This window comes from Ambystoma mexicanum, chromosome 6q, assembly GCF_040938575.1.
Source record: "Ambystoma mexicanum isolate Mex_15411 chromosome 6q, UKY_AmexF1_1, whole genome shotgun sequence".
NCBI classification, from domain to species: domain Eukaryota; kingdom Metazoa; phylum Chordata; class Amphibia; order Caudata; family Ambystomatidae; genus Ambystoma; species Ambystoma mexicanum.
The window spans coordinates 1,597,479,398-1,597,501,489 of record NC_090937.1 but is presented as its reverse complement, the minus strand read 5'-3'; the positions used below and the strand labels follow the sequence as shown (position 1 = coordinate 1,597,501,489).

The following is a 22,092-nucleotide window of genomic DNA, read 5'->3' as shown; positions in this document are numbered from 1 at the left end:
AAAGCGCAAAGTATGGCGAAGCGCAACCTTAAACTGACAGTTTTTTCGATGACTAACCTTGTCTTCTGTTTTTCCTTGCAGGCGCTGCTGTCGACAATGGCGCGTGTCATGCTGTGGTGCCAAGATGAAGATTTCGGCGTTCCGGAAAGTGTAAAGATGAATACTTGGTTCGCCGAAGAGATGTACAGGTAAGAACAGCTTCCCCCAGTTGGTAAGTATGCTGGCAGGAAGCAGGATGCCCAGGAAGTAGGATCTTGAAAGGTAAGGCTGACCTCAGGCGACGGTGAGCGTTACGCTGCTTGCAAGTGCAGAATAACGCGATGCGTCTGTCTTGAGGATCGGGGTAGCTTATATAGCTGAGATTGTGGGTACGCCCATTAGGGCTGGCTTACCAGCCACACCCTGCCACTCCTAGAGAATGAGCACGTGCAAAGGCGATCCATTAGCAGCCACACCCAAGAATACACTTGGGGCTGTTTAATGGATGGGATGTCCAAGATTAATGCATCCTGCATAATGGATGGAATGTTCAAGGTTAATGCATCTGAAGTGCTATGTCCATAATAAAAGCTTTTTGGTGTTAAATGGATGTCCATGTTTACTTTTGTTCATGAGCCTGGCACCAAAGGCGCCAGGACAGTGACCACCCAGGTCTCCTGTGCATGCGACCCCTGCATGCCTGTTCCCCTAACTTCATGACCATGACAGGAAGGTATTTATGGAGGGACTACTGAAGGTATTTTGGACCCAGGCCCCAGAAAGCCTTGTGGACAATGTAAAGGGTCTTGAATTTAATCATTGGAAACACTGGGAGCCAGTGGAGAGATTTCAGGGCTGGAGAGAAACGATCCCAGGGCTTGAGGCCAAGGACAAGCCTTGAAGTCCTGCTTTGGATAAGTTGCAAAGGGCGGAGAGTAGAAGCAGTAAGATTTAGAAAGAGGCTGTTGCAATAATCCAACCTAGAGAGAACCCGATCTAGAGAGACAGTGAGCTTCTGGGGGAAGGAGAGGAAAGGCAGAATACCTCTGAGGAGGTGCAGTAGGAAGTATGCCTTTTTAGAGTCATCAGATGTGGGCAGAGAAGGAAAGCGTGGAGTCAAAGATGACCCTGAGGTTCTTGACCTCGCAGGTGGAGGTAGGGGGAGGGCCAAAGGAGGCCGGCCAGAGAGTGACAGGAAAGGAGGGTGAAGGTATGCCGATGAGGAGGATCCCCGTCTTGTTGGCATTAAGGCAGAGATCGCTGCCAGCCCACCACTCCTGAATGGCAGATAGGCAATCAGAGATGAGAGAAGGAGAAGAGGTGGCTGGGGGAAGCCTGAAAATGAGTTGGATGTCATCGGCATAGTACTGAAAATTGGAGCAGAAAATGGCAATGCGGTGGGCGAGAGTTGCCAGGTATTGGTTGAAAAGCCAGGGTGAGAGGTCGGAACCCTGGGGAACACCGCAGGTAGAAAGGGAGATAGATGAAAGGAAGGACCCAAGTTGGACCTGGGAAGGTCAATCAGAGAGGAAGGAGGTCAGCTAGGCCAGAGCCTGATCGGTGATACCCAGGTTGTCACAGAGACGGTTGAGCAGGATGGTATGGTTGACCGTGGTGAAGGCAGAAGAGAATATCAAGTAAGATGGGGGCAGAGGGGATGTTAAGGTTGGAGAGCAAATCGTCACAGATTTTCATGAGAGCAGTTTCCGTGTTTCTGGCAGCTTTAAAGCCAGACTGATGGTCGTGAAGACAACCAACAGAATCAGAATGAAGGTGGCCAGCTTTTCCAGGACTTTGCCCAGAAAAGGAGTGATGGAGATTGGGCGATCGCTAGCTGGACAGGAAGGGTCCGCTGTTGGTTTCTTGAGAAGAGGGTGCACAAGAGTGCTTCAGAGGGGAGGGGAAGGATCCGGAAACGAAGGCGAGGTTGCTGAAATCAGCCAGGGCAGGAGCCAGGGTGTCAATGTGGTCCTTGATGGTTTTGGAAGAACAGGAAGAACCTGTTTTGCTGAGACTTTCGTAGCCAGGACTCTAAAGACCTTGTCAGGGGAGAAGAGAGGAAAGGACAGGAAAGAGGGTTGGGGCGGGGCTGTAGGGAGGCCAGAGTTCACAGAAGGAGAGGGGAGACAAGAGGGAGGGGACGAGAGGGTGGACAGAGTATCCTGGGTTTTTGAGATGAAGTGAGAGGCAAGGGCTGTGCAAAGGGCCTGGGAGGCGACAGGAGAGGTAGAGACTGCAGCAGGTTTCGCCAGCTCCTTGCAGATTTTAAAGAGTTCAGCCGAGTTGTTGGATGCCGCAGAGACAGGGGCTTGGATGTGGGCCCTCTTCTTAGAGTGGACAGAGAGTCGGTATTGCCTTTGGAGCAGGCACAGAGGATGTACAAGAAGTCCTCCATTTCCTCTCAGCCACCCTACACTTACTTTAAGTGTAGCTAGGTCAGAGTCGTACCAGGAATTGCACTTGGCTTTGGGCTTCAAGCGGATCTCATGACAGAGGCAAGAGCATCAAGAGTATCGGAAATGGAAGCGTAGAGCATGGACAGGGCTGTGTCAGGAAGGATGTGAGGGAGGGATGTGGGGCAGGGAGGGAAGGTGGCAACGAAAGCCTCAACTGACACACACTTCATAGTCCAGAAATCCAAGAAGGTAGGTGGCAGTGTTGGGGTTGGCTTGGTCTGGGGGGGGAGGGAGAGAGGGGAGGAGAGGAGGGAGTGATCACTCCAGGAGAGAGGAGTGGTCAGATGGATGGAGAGGGGGAGTTCAGGGGAGATCAAGACATCAAGTGTGTGCCCTGTAGAGTGAGTCGGGCCAGAGGGGAGGATGGAAAAGGAGAGGGAATGGCAGAGGTCACAGAAGAGTACAGAGGAGGAGCAAGGAGTCTAGATGGATATTGAGTTCACCAAGAAGGAAGAGTTGAGTGGTTGAGGCCAGGAGGGAGGAGGAGAGGTCCGTCCACTCAGAGAGAAATTAGGTGATCTGACCATGAGGCCGGTTGCCACAGTGAGAGAGTGGCTAGGAGAGAGAAAGCCTGCAGACAAGGCATTCAAAAGAGGAGTACGTTTGCGTGGGAATGAAAGAGGCAGGAATCCACTCAGAAAAGATCAGGGCTACACCCCCTCCGGACTAGGTGGACCTGGGTGCAGAGAGGATCTTGTAGCCATGTGAGGGAGGAAAGAGAAGTTGAAGATGACTCAGAGGTTTCTAGCTTCAGAAGGATGAGGGGGAGCCCATAGAAGGTGGCCAGAGAGAAGGGATGAAGGTGGGAGCAGGAATCCCAATAGGAAGGATCTCAGTCTTGCTGGCATTGAGGCAGAGGTCATTAGAAGCACACCAGGACTAGACAGAAGAAAGGCAGTCAGGAATGGTAGAGGAAGTAGAAAAGGGTCAGTGGGAAGTTTGAAGAAGAGTTGTGTGTTATCGTCATAACACTGGAAGTGGAGGAGAAAGTCGAAAAAAGGTGAGCAAGTGGAGCGAGATAGACGTTAAAGAGCCAGGGTGAGAGGTTGTATCCCTGGGGGACGCCATAGATAGAGATAGAGGTAGGACAGGAGAAAGAGCCCAAGATCACCAGGGAGGGACGATCAGTGAATAAGAAGGTCAGCCAGTCCAGTGCCCACTCCGAGATACCAAGGGTATTGTGGAGCCTTTTTATGAGGAAGGGAGTGGTTGTCCGTATCAAATGCAGAGGAGGGATAGAGTAGAATGAGAACAGCAGGAGAGTTATGAGTCCAGCAATGCAAGCTGTTGTTCACAGGTTTTCAGAAGAGCAGTTACTGTGCCTCTGGATGCTCGGAATACAGATTGATGGTCGTGTAGGCAGCCAATCTGCTCAGTGTGCCGAGAGGGAAGAGGCGTGGTGCAGACTGCAGATGGATTGGCATGGTAAATCGTGATACATCTATTCCTGCCAGGGACATGACTTCTCTCAAACAGGCTATCATCGCTGCCACCACCGACCTTGAATGTGTTTCTGTGCATGGTGAGCAGCCGAGACACTTCTGCTGGCCTCACCTCATCTGTCCTAACTTCATAGTCACGCATATTTAGGAATGAGGGAGCACTTATTTTGACGCTTCGATTAGTCTCACTACTGCAGGGTGCTCCCCCATGGGGGCTTCGTCTTACGGGTCATGCCCTGATGAAATTGCAGGTCTGTAAATTCCTATGGTCCAAAATGCTTTCCCGCCTCTGGCCAGAGAAGCTAGAAAGTTGAGCACTTGCACTAAAGGGGCTCAAATGTGATGAAGGTTGCGCTGGCTGCAACATATGTCCCATCTTCTCCATGCTGCCTCATTACTCTTGAGCATAGAGAGGGCCCAGGATGGTTTCATGAACTCAGCAACTGTTCCTGAAATGCCCCGCAGGCACCACCTGCTCCCGATACCCTGCATGCTAGCAGAGGTAGTTGGCCTGTCCTCATCAGAAAATTATTTGCTGACGGGTCCGCTAGAAGATCCTCCTTGGGGGGAATCACTTGCGGGAAATCCGAAGAATGTTCCATAACAAGTGTGAACCATGCTTGCAACTTCCGTTCAGGGATTTGATGACAGCTTCCACCCCCTCTCTCCTGATCTTTGATAACACTCTTGCTAACATCATGAAGAGGGGAAGTATAGCGCCTGACCACGCTTGAAGAAAAGCACCCGCCCCGCGTGCCTCTGGGCCCAGTCTCCAGCTGAAAAACCTTGGTAACTGTCTGTTCAACCTGGATGCGAATAGGTCAGTGTCCAAGGGTCCCCAGGGGGCTGCAATTCGCACGAACACCTCTCTCTGCAGCATCCAGTTGCTGGAATCGTGCCAGTAGCAAGAGTTCTAATCCGCTACCATGTTCTGCACACCCGGAATGTACTCCACTGCCACATAGATCTTCCGATCGGGGGAGTAATGCCAGAAGTACTTGGTCAGCTCTACCAGCATATGCGACTGCGTGCCCCCCAGGTGGTTGATGTGTCAAATTGCTGAGATGTTGTCCATCCTGAGCAGAATGCAACACTCCGCTTTGCCCTTGGTAAATGCTTTTAACACAATAGAACCTGCAAGCAGTTCTAAGCAAGTGATGTGGAGAAATAGCTCCTTCTGCGACCACCTGTCTCTAGATGGCCGCACCTCGCTCCTCAGCCTGGTCTGCTGGTGTCTGACTCTATTACGAGTTCCAGGATATTTCCAAAGATGGCTTGCTAGCTTCCACTAGCTGGTGATATCCCAGATCTTCTTGCAAGTGCCAGATCTTCAGTCTCTGAAGACCTCTGTAATGTAGGAGGCCTGAAAGATGGTCTGTATCGAGGCTGCTAAGAGTACAGCAATTCTTGCCAAAGCTTGAAGAGATATATATACTTTGCTAATGCAGCCCTCAACTCCTTTTTTATTGCTCTCATCTTGGAGGCTGGCAGCTCTAGAATAGCCTTTGGTGTGTCTACTACGAATCCCAGAAACTCTAGTCATTGCCTGGGGACCAGATCTAATTTCCCCCAATTTATCAGAAACCCTGGGGATGACAGGAACTGGGACGCCCACTGCATCTTGTCGACAAGGACTCGCTTGTCGTCCGTCAGCATAAGGATGTCGTCCAAGTAAACAATCATACAGATATCTCTTTCCCTCATGGCTGCCGATGCTGGCCTCATGACCTCCATGAAGGCCCAGGGCGCTGAGGACAGCCCGAACGGAAGGCACTGATACCTGATCGTTCCATAGGAAGCTGAGGAACCTGCAATGCTCTCTGGCGATCGGAATCGGCAGGTAAACTTCTTTCAGGTTCAACCTCACTAACCCGTTCCCCTTCCGGAGGATGCCCCGGAGGAGGTGCACTCCTTCCATACTGAAGTGACTGTAAACCAGACACCCATCTGGCTCCTTCAGGTTTATAACTAGCCCTACTTTCTCTTTCCAGTGCACCAGGAACAAGTTGCTTATGAAGGCAGCCGCTGTCTCGTTGCTGCGTTCTGTCGCGTGTTTGCTTGCTAGCTGGGTCAGTTCTCTTTCTAGAAGGTCGGACACCGCGCGCTAGCATGAACCGCTTGGGCCTGGTTCGCTGTACTCGCTGTGGCCCGAACTCTAGCTGAAAACCTATCACAGTTTGTAGCAGCCATGCATCACTTGAAAGCCTTTGCCAATTTCATAAGCATAACAGTGTCCTGCCCCACACAGGGGGGTAGGTTTTCGGGCTTCTCACCTGATTGTGAATTTGGGTGATGGTAATAAACTCATCCTCTGCACCCTCGGTTTCAGCGCCCACGCACCGGGTAGAAAGTGTCTTATTGATGGGACTCACAGTAATGGGGTCTTGGGTTCTGAGTTTGGAAACAATTGAATGCACAACCTCTGCTGCGACCGGTCCCGGCAAAAACTCTTTTTAATGGATGTTTGGGCCTTCTCAAGGCCCGAGTATGTGCCCACAAATCTCCCCATCTCTTTTGCTAATGCTTCACCAAATAGCAATCCTTGAGAGGCTTTTCCTGCCCTTAGGACGCTAGGTCTCCTAGTTTCAAATCAATTTTCAATAGCGGTCCTCGCCTCCTCTTAGACGACAGGGCACAATTTGCATTCCCTAGGAGGCACACTGCCCTTTGAGCCTAGCTGGTTAGGACGCCTGGGTCCACCGGCTACTGCGTATCCCTGGCTCTTTCTGCCAAGTCCATAATCTTAGCATTGGGGCCGCCATGTTTAAGACATTTTCTGGCAGCTCTTCCAGGCCCGGTCCATACCCTTTTTAAGGTCTCTCTAGCCCTTGGAAATGAAAGTAATAATTTGTGGGTCTAATTCTGGAGTTTTCGCCACCTTTGTTGTTTGATATAGAGCAAATATGTCTCAAAACAGACAACATGTTTGGAAAATCATGTGTCAACCAGCAGGGAATTACCATGAGCATGTCCCGCTCTACGGTTGCAACCCAATAATGACTGAGGAGAGAGAATGTGATACATATTGGCAGTATGCTTTAAGGGGACTCTCAGCCTTATGCTCGAAGGACTGAGCAGGGCGCGTCCCTTGTCACTGGAGCAGAAAGTAGCAGATGGCATTCCAAGAGAGCAGCTTCACGTTTAGAGTCCTGTCGATTGACCGATTACAGATAGAGAATAGGTTGTTGCCTATGTCCTTCTCCATATGTCTGGATACTCTGACACAGGGGAACAGATGCTCCCTAAAGGGCCTGTATGTGTTGCCTCCTTTCACCCTAATCACCAAGGTTCTAGTGAACATCAAGAGTGAGATGGCTAATCATATTCTAGTGCTTCTCTTAGTGTTAGGAGACCTTGGTTCCCGATCCTAAGGTGCCTAGTGAAAAACACAGATAGAGAATGATCATTGTTCCTCCACCGCTGTGATATCCAGAGTTGTTTATCCCACAAAGTGTCAGCTAAGGCTAGCAGTCCATTTGTTAAGAAGAAGGGTTTACAATATCTGGATTTGTCCCAAGTGTCGATTTTGCTGTTTTGCAGTCAAGGAAACGTTCTATTCTGAATGAATACTCAGATCACTAGGTGTCATTTTAGACGATTCAGGATAATTGTAGATGTGGAGCGCAAAATACAAAAAGAGGTAAGAAAAAAACACTAACCAGCTCTAAAACCTAAATTTTATGCACACACTAATCACTCAGAAACTCACACAACCACCTCTACACAGCAACCCGCACGTACTTCACCACACCGAGATAATATAGCTTTATAGACCTGCAGCGAGGGCCGTACCGGGCGTTATGGGCCCTGAAGACCGAATCAATGGCCCGAGCGAATATGGACACTTTCATGTACACCAAATCAAGCAGCTTCAACGTTACATTGAAGCTGCTTGCTTTGGTGTACATGAAAGTGTTCATATACAAAACATGGGTGTATTTGAACACTTTCATTTACACCAAACCTAGCAGCTTCACCGTTGCATACTGCGAGTGAGTGGTGTTGTCGGAGGAGGCCTCTTTCTGTTTTCCGCTGGCTGAGATGCGGCTTGACACGCCTACTGTGTTGGTCCGGCATTGTGTGTGGCGCACGGCTTCTCGGGGGAGAGGGTCCCTTTCTCTGATTGGAGCGCGAGGAAGCTAGCATGCTACTGACGCCGCTGCTTTGGCCGAGAGCGGTGAGCTGAGAGTGGGAGCCGAGAACCGGGAGCGGAGTGGAGTGCGGGGAGCAAGGCTGTGGCTGAGTGGCCCCGTGGAAAGCGGGCTGTGGTGTCCTGGTGGTGCTGCCTCCTGTGCCGTGCTGCCCGTTGGGACTGGGAGTGGCTGGGGTCTCTGGGAACAGGTGAGCTGCATATGGCTGGGTGCTGTGGCTGTTGACATCAGTACCGGTTGGGCCCTCTTTAACTACGCCCACAGCTGCATACTCCCGCCCCCGACCCCATTATCTCTACGACCTGCTAAATAAAGCTATATGAGGCAGCCCTTGATTATCTTAAAGGTTGCGGTTTGGGCTGGCACAGCTGTGCGGTTCAAGGTGTGGTGTAGCAGCCTAGTGATACTGGGTGTAGGATGGATTTATGGGTGTGTGTTGTGACTATTTTGTTAGCCCAGATTGGCACTTTCTCACCCATAGTAATCTGCACCCCTTTTCCAAATATAAAGCTGAGACATAGTTAGTGGCAGTGGTCAGGAGACTGTGGGGATTCGTTCCCTTTGATCCTGAAACCTGTCACAATAGACAGAGGGGGCCTCATTACAACCCTGACGGAACGGGTTAACAGGCTCTGCAAAAGGAGGCAGACCCGTTAAACACGTTGCGCCCCATTACGAGGTCCCCTCGCAGGATCCGGTAAGGACGCCTGGTAAAACCAGGCGTCTTTACCGGGTCCCGTGAGGGGAAGAGGGAGCAAACAACGGGCCACTCGTAATCAGCCCGTTGTTTGCTCCCTCTCCCATTCCCATTCAGCCCTATGGGGGCTGGAATGGGGAAGGTCCAGCCCCGGGTTCCTGGAGGGAGGAATTACCGGGCCCGCCGAACTCGGAATAGCCCGGTAATTCCCCATTCTGGGAACCCAGACGCGATTTCGGCGGCAGCCATGCCGCCAATAACGGCATGGCTACCACCGAAGTCGTAATGAGGCCCAGAGTCTCTCTGTGTTTTGCTTTTTAAACAGTTGTGAGCTGACCCACTACTAGTCTATAACATAAACGTTTTCACCCGGACTGGGGTAATTTTGGCGTGAGCAGTGTCTATAAAGACAAAAGTAAATGGCACCTACAAAAAAGCCTGCTCTTTCTAAATATATAACCTAAGAAGAAAAAAGAAGGAGCAAGCTATGGTGGTAGCCGTAGATGAACTGAAAGGCAAGAAGAATAATCCCAAGAAGGGCATTCCTGCCGATCAAGGTAGGATCACAGGATTTTTTCCCCTGAATCCCGCAATTGAAATCAACTCTACAGTTCTGGAGGCACCCATTGTGCGCGAAACGAACACCTCTAATTTGGGAAGCTTGCAGAATTTTGAAGATATTGATAATAACTCCCTTTTAGATCTATGCTTGAGCATACAGGGAGGCATGACTCCACAGTTAGTAGTGCCAATTGGGAGCATGGATATCCCACAGATGGAGAGCTAGTCTAAAGATCATGTAGACCCATCTAATCTGGCGGGGACCATGGGCAGATTATCTGCCTCATCCAATTTAATCATTGACACTACCTCTGACATTGAAGAGGAAAGAGCAAGTAACAGCTATCCCAGTGCCAAGGAAACTGCTTAAATACAAGCATACGTGGCGTCTCTGCAGTTTGCATTAAAAATCTTATTACAGATTTCTGGGCGTATATTGGCAAACACGGATGCATTGATCAATGATAAAGCACAAAGACAGAATGTGCTAGAGGAGGTGGAATGTAATTTATCAGAAGCCATTCAGATGGCGAGCGAAATACAGCACCGACAAGCACCAGACCCAGATCCAGCTCGATCGGAACACATAGACGTTCCACTTACACGTAAGCAGCAAAGAATGGCCAAGCAAGCACCTAGGGGGAATAGAGTGAGTAGTCACGGGTCTCCTCTGACAGAGCCGGTGATGACTTCTTTTCGCTCTAAAAAAGCTAAAAAGAGAGCTGCCCGTGCCAAGAAACGGAAGGCTTTGGGGGATGGCCGACTGACTAGCTTGCTGACAGCGGAGGATGTGAAAGCCCCAAACGGGGTATGGAATTAGAGACTTCAATCATTGAGTCTACATCTGAGGAAGATTTTATTCCCTTAAATACCTCCGAGGCTGAGAGTAACCAAGGCAGTCCATCCATTCCAGAATTATCTACTTCAGAATCTATTAATGAGGGCAACGAAGTTTGGGGAAATCGTATTTGCATCATTAAAAATCTATATCAAAGTGGCGAATGTACATGGCTCTCACGATCGGAATTTCTGAAGAGAATGTTTTCAGTGCCCCAATTAAGAGTATTACAATCTGATGACTTTCAATTCTTGGAACCATTGTCAGGATCCAATCCCAAGGTGTCAGCATTGCACTCTAAATTCATATCTACAGCCCAATTATTAAGGACATAAAGAAGAGCTGAGGACAGTGGATATCGAGATAGATGCAGATTTGAAGTAGAATGAATCCAGCTGTCAGAAGCCGGAAACAGTTTCAGCTGACTCTACTGTCGCCTGCCCCAGTCTACCAATTGGAAAAAAGGTGGAACTGACAGATGTACAATCTGTGCTGAAGTGGTTGGCGGAGGCATTACCTATGGTCACTGCATGCAAATGAAAATTATCTTTGGTATCATGGAACTGCCGGGGCTTTGCCCTTTTATTAAATCGAAAGAGGCCGATGACCCAGTTAATCACATACAATTGCATCTGTCTGCAAGAAACATTGGCAATGAATCCCTTGTTCTTGGATGGGTTCAAGGGTTTTCAGACATTTTCTAAAAGAGGAGAAAGGGGACGGCCCTACGGTGGACTATGGATTGTGGTGTCTAATATCTTTTGCTCCAGGATTGATGTGAGCCAAGATGACCACATAATTGCTGTTGAAATAGTGCATAAAGGCAAGGGCAGTACTGATAGAATGCTTGTGGTCTGCCTATATAATCCACCTGGGGCAGGGATGAGAGAGCCAATACAGAAAGCCCTGCATGAGCTACTGGCTAATTGGTTAAGAACTCATGAGAATGCTGATGTATGTGTGGTTGGAGACTTTAATGCTCATATGCTAGGGGGGGAATTGAGAACTACTAACCCTAAACTGCATTCACAATGTGCAATGGTACAGAGGGGGAAGGGTTATGCTGGGTGGATTTTTTTCAAAATTGGGCGCTTGAGATGATCAACGGTAGAACGAAAAGTGATCATCCAGGTAAACCCACATGGAACAATGGATCATCGGACAGTACACTAGAATATATTTGTTTCCCCGAGTATGTTACTGCTTGTTAATGATATGGCTGTTGTACCAAACAACTGGAGTGATCATGCTATATTGACATGTTCATTTGACACTCCTGAAGATGATATTCAACTGAGTAGCATGGGGAACATAAAAGTGAATCAGGCAGGTACTAGTATTCGGTGGTCCGATAGGAATATACAACGAGCAGAGGAAGCCCTAAATAATGTAACATGTTACCCTGTATGTCCACCCTAAGGCCTTTGTTCTCCATATTACAAGTACTACTGCTAGTGTGAGTAGCTACCTGGACGCTCTATCTCTCATCATCCAGTGTAGTTGCATTCAGCACCTTGCACACCACATGCATGGCCCTCACCTATAGTCCTGTCGTTACCCATTCCACCCTAGTATCTCAGAACCACAACATCTATCTCAACGCGCCTGCCTTCTGGCTGGACCATTTTGCCAAAAAACCTAACCTAACCAACCTTGCTCTACCCCCCTAAGAAATTTAAGACTAGGCTCTAGAATTATGGGTAAGAAGGGTCACCCTATGTACCCTTGCCTATATCTGAAAACTCTGACATTTAGCCTGTGCCCACAAACGCCCACCTCACCCACGCCCCACTGCCCTCAGCCCAACCTTGCTTCCATAAGTAACGTCAGCCTAATTAATGCCGCTCGGATCAATGCAAGGTCTATAGCTGTCCACGCGCTGGACATTGCTGATCTGATCAAGACTCAGGAACTTGACCTCATCGCCATCTCTGAGACCTGGCTACATTCTGCATCAGGCCCTGCACTCTCTCTGGCTATCCCCACAGTCTACTCCATCATCAGATGTGACCGCACCTCTAGAGGTGGAGGAATTGCATTTATCTACAGAAACACTTTAAGACTTAGAACCATCCCCAGCATTAAGGTGGAACCCGCTGAGTTACTCTCTGTCAAACTCCAATTTACAGCCAACCAAACGGTCACCATCCACCTAATATACAGACCCCCTGGTCCTCCCACATCCTTTGTGGATGACATCTCTGCATTAGTACTTGATAAAGAGAAATCAAACTCTCAAACCATCATTCTTGGTGACCTTAATCTAGGCTACCAAGACCCTAATGACTCTGCGGCCCTCAACCTTGCCAACACCCTAACAGATCTAGGATTCTCACTCCATATACAGGAACCCACCCACATCAAAGGACGTTCCCTTGACTGGCTCAGTGACACCAACTGCAATATCAGCATACTCTTGAATGCCCCTTGCATCTGGTCTGATCACCACATTATCACCTTCAGTATCGACGTTGCCTCCCTACCCTCGCCTCCCATTGCCCCAGCTACCCTTACCAGAAATAAAAAGAACATAACCACGGAAAAACTACTTCCCCTCATCCTTCCCACCCTTAATAATGCGCCTGACATGTGTTCGGAACCCCACCATCCTAGCCGACATGTACAACCAGTCAGTGCTTGCAGCCATTAACGCTATTGCCCCGCTCAAACTCAGGAGATCTAAACAGGGCGCTCACCTTAACCCGTGGTTCACTCCCCAACTCAGAGTGTTACGCAAAGAGAAACGTATTGCAGAGTCACGCTGGAAAAGCCACCCTTCTGACACCCATAAGGATTGTCTCCTGCTACCCACCATCAACTATAAAGATGCCATACTCCATGCTAAAACAGATTCCTACAACAACCGTATTGTGTCAGCCCAGTCTAACACCATGGAACAATTAAAAATTCTTAAGGAACTTGAGACAACTGCACCCCCTCCTGACCCGTGTACCAAAGATAGCACCTGGCGTACGAATATCCAGACAGCACTCCTGGGTAAAATTGCTACTCTCCAAACGAAAATCAGAGGCAAACAAAAATCCTTACAGTCTGACAAACCACTGACCACACCAATACTTAATACTCCTCAACCCAACCCTTTTCATAAACCTTTCTACTTCTCCCTGCTCACCACCACTGAAGTAGAAGGAATCATAAACCCACTCAAACCGTCCAACTGCCAAGGTGACCCTTGCTCTGCACCTATCATCAAGGAAGCTTCTCACGACTTAGCCCCGTTCATCACAGCATTCATAAATGCCTCCTTCAAGACGGGCATAGTCCCTGACAACTTAAAGGATGCGTGGGTTATCCCACTCCTCAAAAAACCCTCCCTTGACCCTAACATCACAACCAATTGTAGACCAATCACTACGGTCCCGTTCTTGCTTAAGATCCTGGACCGCGCAGCCTACATGCAGATTCAAGACTACCTTGAATCCAACAATCTCCTGGGGTTAAGACCATCAGGATTCCGTCGTAAACACGGCACTGAAACAGCCCTGATTGATCTAAAAACTCAGATGGAGATGCTAAAGGATAATGGGAAGTTAGCTCTACTCCTGCTCCTTGACCTCTCCGCGGCCTTCGATTTGGTCAACCACCAAATACTCTGCCAACATCTTAAATCTGCAGCCCACTTCTCTGACTCTGCCAATGCCTGGATCCACTCATTCCTGAGCAAGATGTAAGAGGGTCTTCTCACCCACAGCATCTGCAGACACCTCCCCTATTCACTGTGGCGTCCCCCAAGGCTTGTGTGTCCCCTACGTTGTACAACGTATTCACCAAGCCCCTTGATTTGCTTGACTATCTGGGTGTCTCCTACACAAACTACGTGGACGACACCCAGATACTCATTCCTATCACAGGTGATTACATGGCAGACACCAAAGCCCTGAATGATGTCTACCTGGTCACCCAGGCCTGGATCGCACATCACAAACTCTGCCTTAACGATGATAAGAATGAGCTCTTACTACTAGGATCAAGCTATCGCCTTAACAATCTAGCTCAATCCTACAAGTCCTTCACTATTGACGACAATGTTATCAAGGTCTCCAAAGACACTAAAACCTTAGGCGTTTACCTCGATTCCACGCTCTCATTGAACAGACAAACAAATGCTGTAAGGTCTGCATCTGCCAATTCTTGTAATCTTATCACTGCCTGCAGACCCTTTCTAAACTCCATTAACTGCATCACTCTCGGCAGAACACTCATTATGGCCAAAATTGACTACTGTAGTGCTCTCTACCTTGGGACCAGCCAGTCCAACCTCAATAAATGACAAGCCGTACAAAATAATGCCATAAGAGCAGCCTTAAACATCCCGAAACGTTCCCATATCTCCTTCATCAGATCTGACATACGCTGGCTCCCGGTAAATCAAAGAATTGCCCTGAAAACCCTAGCCTTGACCCATAAGTGCCTGAATAACAATGGCCCACCCTACCTCTCCTCCACCTTACACTCCACACCACCTCTCGACCCACGAGATCTGCCCAAACTCACAGCCTCACCCTGCCTAGATTTAAACTCCAAAAAGCGGGTGGCGTGAACTTCCCTGTTTTAGCCTCCAAACTCTGGAACACTCTGCCCACTCCTATCAGAGCTGAACCGTTGTTCCAAGCCTTCAAGAACAACGCTAAAATCTGGCTGTTCTCTCATGATCTATGAGACCCCTCACCCAGACCTCCTTGCCTTGTGTAATACAAGGTACGTGTATTTACACTTCTTTACTGTATTTGTATTATAATCTGCTAATGGTATTTTTCTCTGTACATTGCTGTATATTTATGGAAATTTTACTGTGTATTTATTGTGTATTATAACCTGTTTGCAAGATTATGCGCCCGGTTGCCTCTGGGCCTGGCTTGCGCTTTATAAATAAACAAACCTAAACCTAATGTGTGCTACCCGGATTTTGAAGAATTTAATGTGATGTCCATGGATGATGTTGAGGAATGGATCAACATGTTCTCTGACAAACATGCATCAACCCCAGTTAGAGCTATGATCAGTGAACAGGGGAAACCTCCTACATATGATAGGTACATACGAGACGCAAAGAGATTGTTGAGGGTGGAACTCAGATGAGCTAAGAAATATAGCATGACATGGGAGACCTATTTCTCTACTATTAAGAGATTAAAGAATAGATATCGGGCAGATATAAAGACTAAGAGAAGCTTAGATAGATATAAAACATGGAAAAGGTTAGTGCAGACCATCTGCTTGAGGAAAACATGCAACATCTGGACAGTACTGAATGAAGCTAGGGGGAATAAGTCACGACAGATAGCAAACCCCATTGGTAGTGCCAAGTGGATTAGGTTTCTGAAGAACCGTAATATAGCAACTGAATGTGAGGAAACAACGTTGGTAAGTAAAATACCATCTGAACTCACTATAGATATCTCCTATGACTCATTCTTGTCCAAGATCAAATTGTTGAAATCTTCTAGGGCCCCTGGACCTAACGGACTGGCCAATGTTGTAATTAAGAGCCATCCTGACTTTTGGGCTGCTTTACTCAACATCTTGTTTGCGAAGATATTGAGTGTAGGTAAGGTCCCGTGCTCCTGGCAGTCGGAAATCCTAATACCATTATTCAAAAAGGTAAATCGCCTGGATCCTAATTACTACAGATTACTCTCTATGTTCGATACCACCAGTAAATTATTTGCCTCACTAATACTGAAGAAATTACAGCTATGGGTGGATCGATCTAACATCTTATGCAGGTTTCAATGCGGTTGTAGGCAAGGTTATTCCACCACCAATAACCTTTTGGTTATGGACATTATGCGTAGTAGGGCGCGACAGAATGGACAACCACCCCTGTACGCGCTCAATGTCGATTTCAAGGCGGCATTTGATACTATTCCTAGAGAGAAACTATGGATAAAGCTACAAAAACTAGGCTGCCCAGAAGATCTCCTGTACTATCTCTGGTTTTACATCAGAATACTAAAGTGAAATTAAAATTAGACCAGGAAGGCCATATGACTGATGAAGTCTTACAGAACAGAGGGGTTAACGGGGGTGTGTGACTGCCACCTCAGTGTACAATTTATATGTACATGATATACCTCTGACAATAGCCTTGGCTAATAATTGTGCTCCGATCATTGGCAAAATACCTTGCCCGGTTCTTGCATATGCTGATGATCTGGTGATCTTTGATCACACCATTAGTGGATTACGTCGATCAGCCCTAGCCCTTTGGGAATACTCTGGAAACAATGGCCTTGCTATTAATATTGAGAAAACTCACGTGATAAGATATACAAGTAAAAGAACTACACGTGTTAAGCTCTATATTAATAGCGTTGAAATTAATATGTTCCTGTGTATAGAAACCTTGGAATCGATTTTGAACCCAAAGGTGAATATCTTATATGCAAGCGTAATCATATGATAAGAGCAGCTCAAATTACTCACAATAATACAGGGAGGCTACAACCTTTGGGGAACTCGCCACCTATATATACAAGTATTCTCTCCTATGATGGTGTATGGATTAGAAGCACTGATTCAACTGGAGCTGAATTGGCTACAACTGATTGAGGTTAAATATTGGAGGAAGGCATTGGGACTCCCGACCTGTATTCGAATGGCTCTTCTAGACTTGAGCTCGGTCTGATATCTTTAAAAGCATTGGTCTTGAAAAAGAGAGTAGGGCTATATTTAAAGATGGTGAATGGAACGAGAAATGCTCTATTGACGACAGTTGCCCTGGAAATTAATAAAGAAAGTTCTACCTGCCAAATGGCAAACCAGATGGAACAACTGTTGAGGGACATCTGTTGGTCACTCCGAGCAGGGCCGTACACGGAGGAAATGCAGGTTGTATTGGGTAGACGGGTAGCGCTATGGGACTGGCTGGAGAACTACGAACATCTCCGCAAGCTGAAAAGGTATAATTTTGTGCAATCTGGGTTATACACATTCAAGAAACCGCAACAATATCTGATGGTATGCCCGTCCAACAGGCTCAGAAGATTTATACTCCTGTTAAGATTAGAACATCTTCCCACCAAGATGATTACGGGGATGATAGACAAGATACCTAAAGAACAGCGATTCTGTCGCTTCTGCCAGAAGCAGGAATTACTTGAAACAGCTAAGCATGTCCTCACTGAATGCCATGCAATGGTGGGTGACATAAAATATTACCTTGGAAAATATGTACACAACTGGGATACTATAGGAGAAATGTCGTTTTGGAACCATTGTATAATACCAAAAGTATGCAGCTATTAACTGCACTGTATAATGTGTGGCTGAAGGTGGAAGTCAAACTGGGTGCATCATTATGAGGCCTATTATGATATACACAGGCCAAGCTGGCATATGGGGAGTGTAACAATGAAGAATGAGGTTAATATGCCATAAATACGTCAAGACTAAGAGATAAAGACTATTGTTGTGGGGTGCTTAATTTGATTTTGATATAAAATGCATATTTTTATATTTTTATTTTCCTTAATGTATGTATATACATAATGTTTGTTTTTATGTCACTATATGTAGATTGAAATGATGAATATGTGTAAAGTTTATTATTTAAACTAAATCACATTAAAGATATTATTATTACTTTCATTTACACCAAAGCGAGCAGCTTCAACGTTGCAGCATGCAACGGTGAAGCTGCTCGCTTTAAAAGAAAGTGTTCATATACACTGCACGGGTGTATATGAACACTTTCCTTTAAACCAAAGCGAGCAGCTTCAACATGCGGTGTATTTGAACACTTTCATTTAAAGCGAGCAGCTTCACCGTTGCATGCTGCAACGTTGAAGCTGATCACTTTAAATGAAAGTGTTCATATACACCATTAAGGTATATATGAAGACTTTCCTATACACCACAGTAAGCAGCTTCAACATCCTGCAATGTTGAAGCTGCTCACTTTGTTGTATAGGAACGTGTTCATCTGTGTTCTTGGTAGCATTTTTGTAAAATAACGAATATGTCGTTATTTTACACAAATGCTGCCGAGATTGGATTGCGCCCGTAACACCTTAAAACAGGCGCAATCCTCACAGATCACTGTCGTGCTCTACGAGGACGCCCAGGCCCTTTTGAGAATAGTAGTGGAGCCTGGGCGTCCTCTTTTGGCGCAGTGAATCGTACTGTTTAGCTGCAGAATACAACGTTGAAGCCGCTTGCTTTGATGTATGTGAGTGTTTATATACACCCATGTGGTGTATATGAACACCTTTATATACACCAAAGCAAGCAGCTTCCACATTGTATTGTGCAACATTGAAGCTGCTTACTTTGGTGTGTATGAAAGTGTTCATATGCACCACGGGTGTATATGAACACTTTCATATACACCAAAGCGAGCAGCTTCAACGTTGCAGAATACAAAGTTGAAGCTGCTTACTTTGGTGTGTATGAAAGTGTTCTTTGCAGAATACAACGTTGAATATACACCAAAGCGAGCAGCTTCAACTTTGCAGAATACAACGTTGAAGCTGCTTGCTTTGCAAACACCCGATTTGCGGGCTGTAATCAATTGGCGGGCTATATCAGTGCGTATAGCCTGCAGATTGACCAATCAGCATCCCAGAAACACCATTAGGGTGTTCTAATAGTCAAAACACATAACAGGCACAACAACACATGGGAATATGGCTCCGACCCGAAAACCGCACTCAAGCTCAGCGAACAGTGCAAACCGAACTGAAGATGCCAACAGGACATCACAGTCTCTCTTTCCTTTTCCATCTACACCCCACTAACCTCCCACACACCCTTTTTTTCACATCCTCCTTTTTAGATTTCCCAAAGCGCCTGGGGAATACTCCAGTGGAGACGGTGCGCAGTACAAATACCTTTAATATTAACATGTGTTTTCAAGCAGGGCTTATACCCATGCAAGGTGAAACCCCTAACATTGATTTATTAGGTTTTTACAAGCTCTTAGAATAAATCCTTTCAACAATCTAGGCAACGACCCCTTACATTGAGGATATAACAGAATAAATCCTTTCAACAATCTAGGAAGTAGCCACAGTGTGGCTGTTATATCCTCATTGTAAGGGATCGTTTTCTACAGGGGATTTGCGACTAGTTCAAAAACCTTTACACGTGAAATACTTTACCTGACCCATAAAACAATGTTAGTTGAATGTCTCTTCTTTAAGGAGATTGAGGGATATTAGTGTGCGTCCACTGCAGTACAGGACTGACTCTGCCATAGGTTTTGCATAATGGTATAATGGTTCAGAGTGTGTGCCTAAAATGTGCTCATCGTTTCATTTGATGCAGGAGGTGGTCCACCCAGTTTTTTGTCCGTCTCCATCTTCTCAACGGGCGAGCTCTTCATTTCGTTGATGTTGCAAGGCCTGTGCTGATGTACCCGAGCAAGTTTGGGGCCTGTGGGAAATAGGATTATAACCTTTGGAAAGGGGCGTGAAAGAGTGAAACCGTTAGGGGGCTCATTGTGTTAAATTGGTAAACGCCAGGGCCAGCAGAATCATATCCCCTACTACTGGAGAGACAGCATCTTCCTGGGTAGATCGAGGCCCTGTGTGACAACCTTTGGACTATCTACAACACACGTGCGGTCTTTCCTACGTATTACCGGGTTCAAGAGGAATTTTTATTTGACCCCTACACATGGATATTGTTCTAAAATAAGCAGCAGCGGCTACAGGAGAACTGGAAGAAAGCTATAGATCTCTATCCAGACCTACAAATCTTAAACTCTGCCGAAAGCACTACGAGCGATTCGCTACCCTTCACAGAGAGCGCTGTGAAGACGCTGCGTCATTTTGTCACAGACATACCTTGTATTCTTGAGCAGCCTCCTCAATGGGACTCACGGTGTGCGTTTTGTGAACCTTCGACTCTCTACACACCAAACATATCATTTCCAGGTCCTCCTCACAGAACAACTTCAGCTTTTCCTCGTGTTTCGTGCACAGGGCTCCCTCCGGCGTTTCTGCGGCGGGCAGGTGGAATTGTTTTAACATCTCCACAATGTTTCCGAGCTGCCTGTTAGGCCGCAGGCATCTCCCGAGAGAGGGCTCTCTGCACTGGGGACACGAGAGCTCATCGGTCCCCTCCCAGCACTGGGCGATGCAGGGGCGGCAGAAGTTGTGCCCACAGTCGATGATGACCGGATCCTTGAAGAATTCCAGGCAGATGGAACAAGTGACTTCCGCCTTCAGATTCTGGACCTGGCCTTCAGCCGCCATGGTGTGGTAAAGTCAAGGGCAGCCGTTAAACGTTTTCCCGCGCCGTTATTGAGCAAAGGTAGAAGCTGCGCGTGACATGTGGCACGTGCTACCTGCAAGTCCTTCTTCTTCTTCTTCTTAATTATCAGATGCGTGGGCGGACCCACGCAGGCGCTTCCCATCCTAAAGGTCCTGTTTTCTATCTAAGGCACAGATACAGACATGGCAATCCTCCCGAAAATTAGATTCCCCACACCCCCAATGAAATGCTTTAAAACTCGATTGGTTTTCATTCCCTTCAGTTAACACGGATGAAGTAAAGGAAAGCCAATGGGATTGCAAAGCGTCTCAGCACAGTCTTTGCTTGAGGGGGGAGGGCAGAACAATAATCAAACTGAACTGGATTCGCTGCTGCTCCCCCTCAAGCATCTGATTGGCTAAAAGATGCTTGGTTCGATTTTGCAATACGTCAGAGCAGGGCCTCCGGAAAAGTGCGCAGAAACTAATTTCACTGGCGTGTAGCTTGGGTGCTCGCTGCTGCGTAGGCCTGTATAGGCCTGTATAGGCCTGTACAGGCCGCACTGCCCGAGGCCCAGTTCCGAGTGAGCAGAACTAGGTCCTCATAAACAGTTCCACCTCCCTGCTGCATCCTCTGCCTGTGAAACAGAAAAGAAAGCAAAATGAAGCTCGAAAAAGACGACATGATTTCCTCCCTCTCCCCCTTAATCGTGCTTTCTTTTAACTGGGCTCGAAATCTGCAGAAACGACTATGAATTCAGCGCACTTCTCCATCTCACGGATTCAGTTTCAATGAGTGACAGTTCTAAGCGATATGTGGGCAGCTTTGTGTTGAGCGCTCACTCAGATATTTCCTGCTATGATAATCATGTAACTTGAATAATTCTTGCACCCCTTAACTCGTGGTTACAGCCATACCACTTTCATTACGAAGAGCCCATCAGAGCCGAAGATCTGAAGGTGTGGAGCAGAGGCGTAAACAGGGTAAGGGCCTGAGTGGGTAAGGCCGACCCAAAATCTGTAAATTTATTTATTTATTTTTGCATTTTTAAAGCGCTCACACATGAAGGCACTGTTACAGGGATTGTTTTTTTTAGTTGTGTAATTGTTTTTTTTTCTTAGTTGCGTATTTATAACGTTTCTAGGGTTTCTAAGCGTGGAACTCGGTGATGGAACCTGTGTTGCTTCCTGTCATCTTGCTTCTAAGGCAAGCGCCTTGCCACTGAGCTATCCTCCTGCACTCAGCACGCTTTGTGGGCATTTACAGATGTTAATGTCACTGCAGTGGGCCCAACTACCTTAGCTTCAGACCCCACTTGTTAGATAATCCTGGCTATGCCTTTTGTGTGGAGACTGCTGTAGACTCAGCAAAATTCTACCAGCCTTTTCTTCACGACAGCCTTTTAAATAAATGACATTTCTCTTGCTTCTTCCTCTTAGTCTTGCTAAGCCTTTGCATTCTGTATATCAGGCAGATGGGACAGTAATTCACCGCTGGACAAAGCTTTACCGAGCCCCCAGCTTTGGAGAGCTGGGGACTCGGTGATATGTGCTCCTTTGCCCGGCGCTTGCACATCGGCAGGCTCCTATTCGCTCAACCTGTTTCCTTTATTCTGGCCTGGAAGGGACACTACGGGCATCAATGGGCCATGACTATCACCGGGGTGGGGGCCATCACTGTTAAAAACAGGCTACCTACATGCTGGGCACAATATTGTCCAAATGTGCATTTTAAAGTTTCATTGGAAAAA

At 47.2% G+C, this 22,092-nt stretch overlaps 1 protein-coding gene and 1 long non-coding RNA gene across 10 annotated transcripts in view; one reads left to right on the top strand and one right to left on the bottom strand.

Annotated features, from left to right (window-relative positions):
- The window catches only part of LOC138516879 (E3 ubiquitin-protein ligase TRIM39-like), a 753,998-nt gene extending 733,564 nt beyond the window's left edge, over window positions 1–20,434 (bottom strand). The window contains exon 1 of the mRNA XM_069632328.1: window positions 19,934–20,434. Coding sequence (XP_069488429.1) covers window positions 19,934–20,344 — 411 coding nt within the window. The 5' untranslated portion in view covers window positions 20,345–20,434. The remainder of the gene's footprint in view (window positions 1–19,933) is intronic.
- Window positions 1–22,092, top strand: part of LOC138516882 (uncharacterized) — a 215,808-nt gene that overhangs the window by 52,034 nt on the left and 141,682 nt on the right. For 2 of the 9 annotated variants that reach the window (XR_011282320.1, XR_011282324.1), the window contains exon 1: window positions 20,763–21,325. The exons of 1 other annotated variant lie outside the window; for it this stretch is intronic. This is a non-coding gene — a long non-coding RNA (uncharacterized lncRNA). Of the gene's footprint in view, window positions 1–20,761; window positions 21,326–22,092 lie in introns of those variants that run through there. 6 more of the 9 variants (XR_011282323.1, XR_011282322.1, XR_011282325.1 and 3 more) reach the window with 6 other exon arrangements.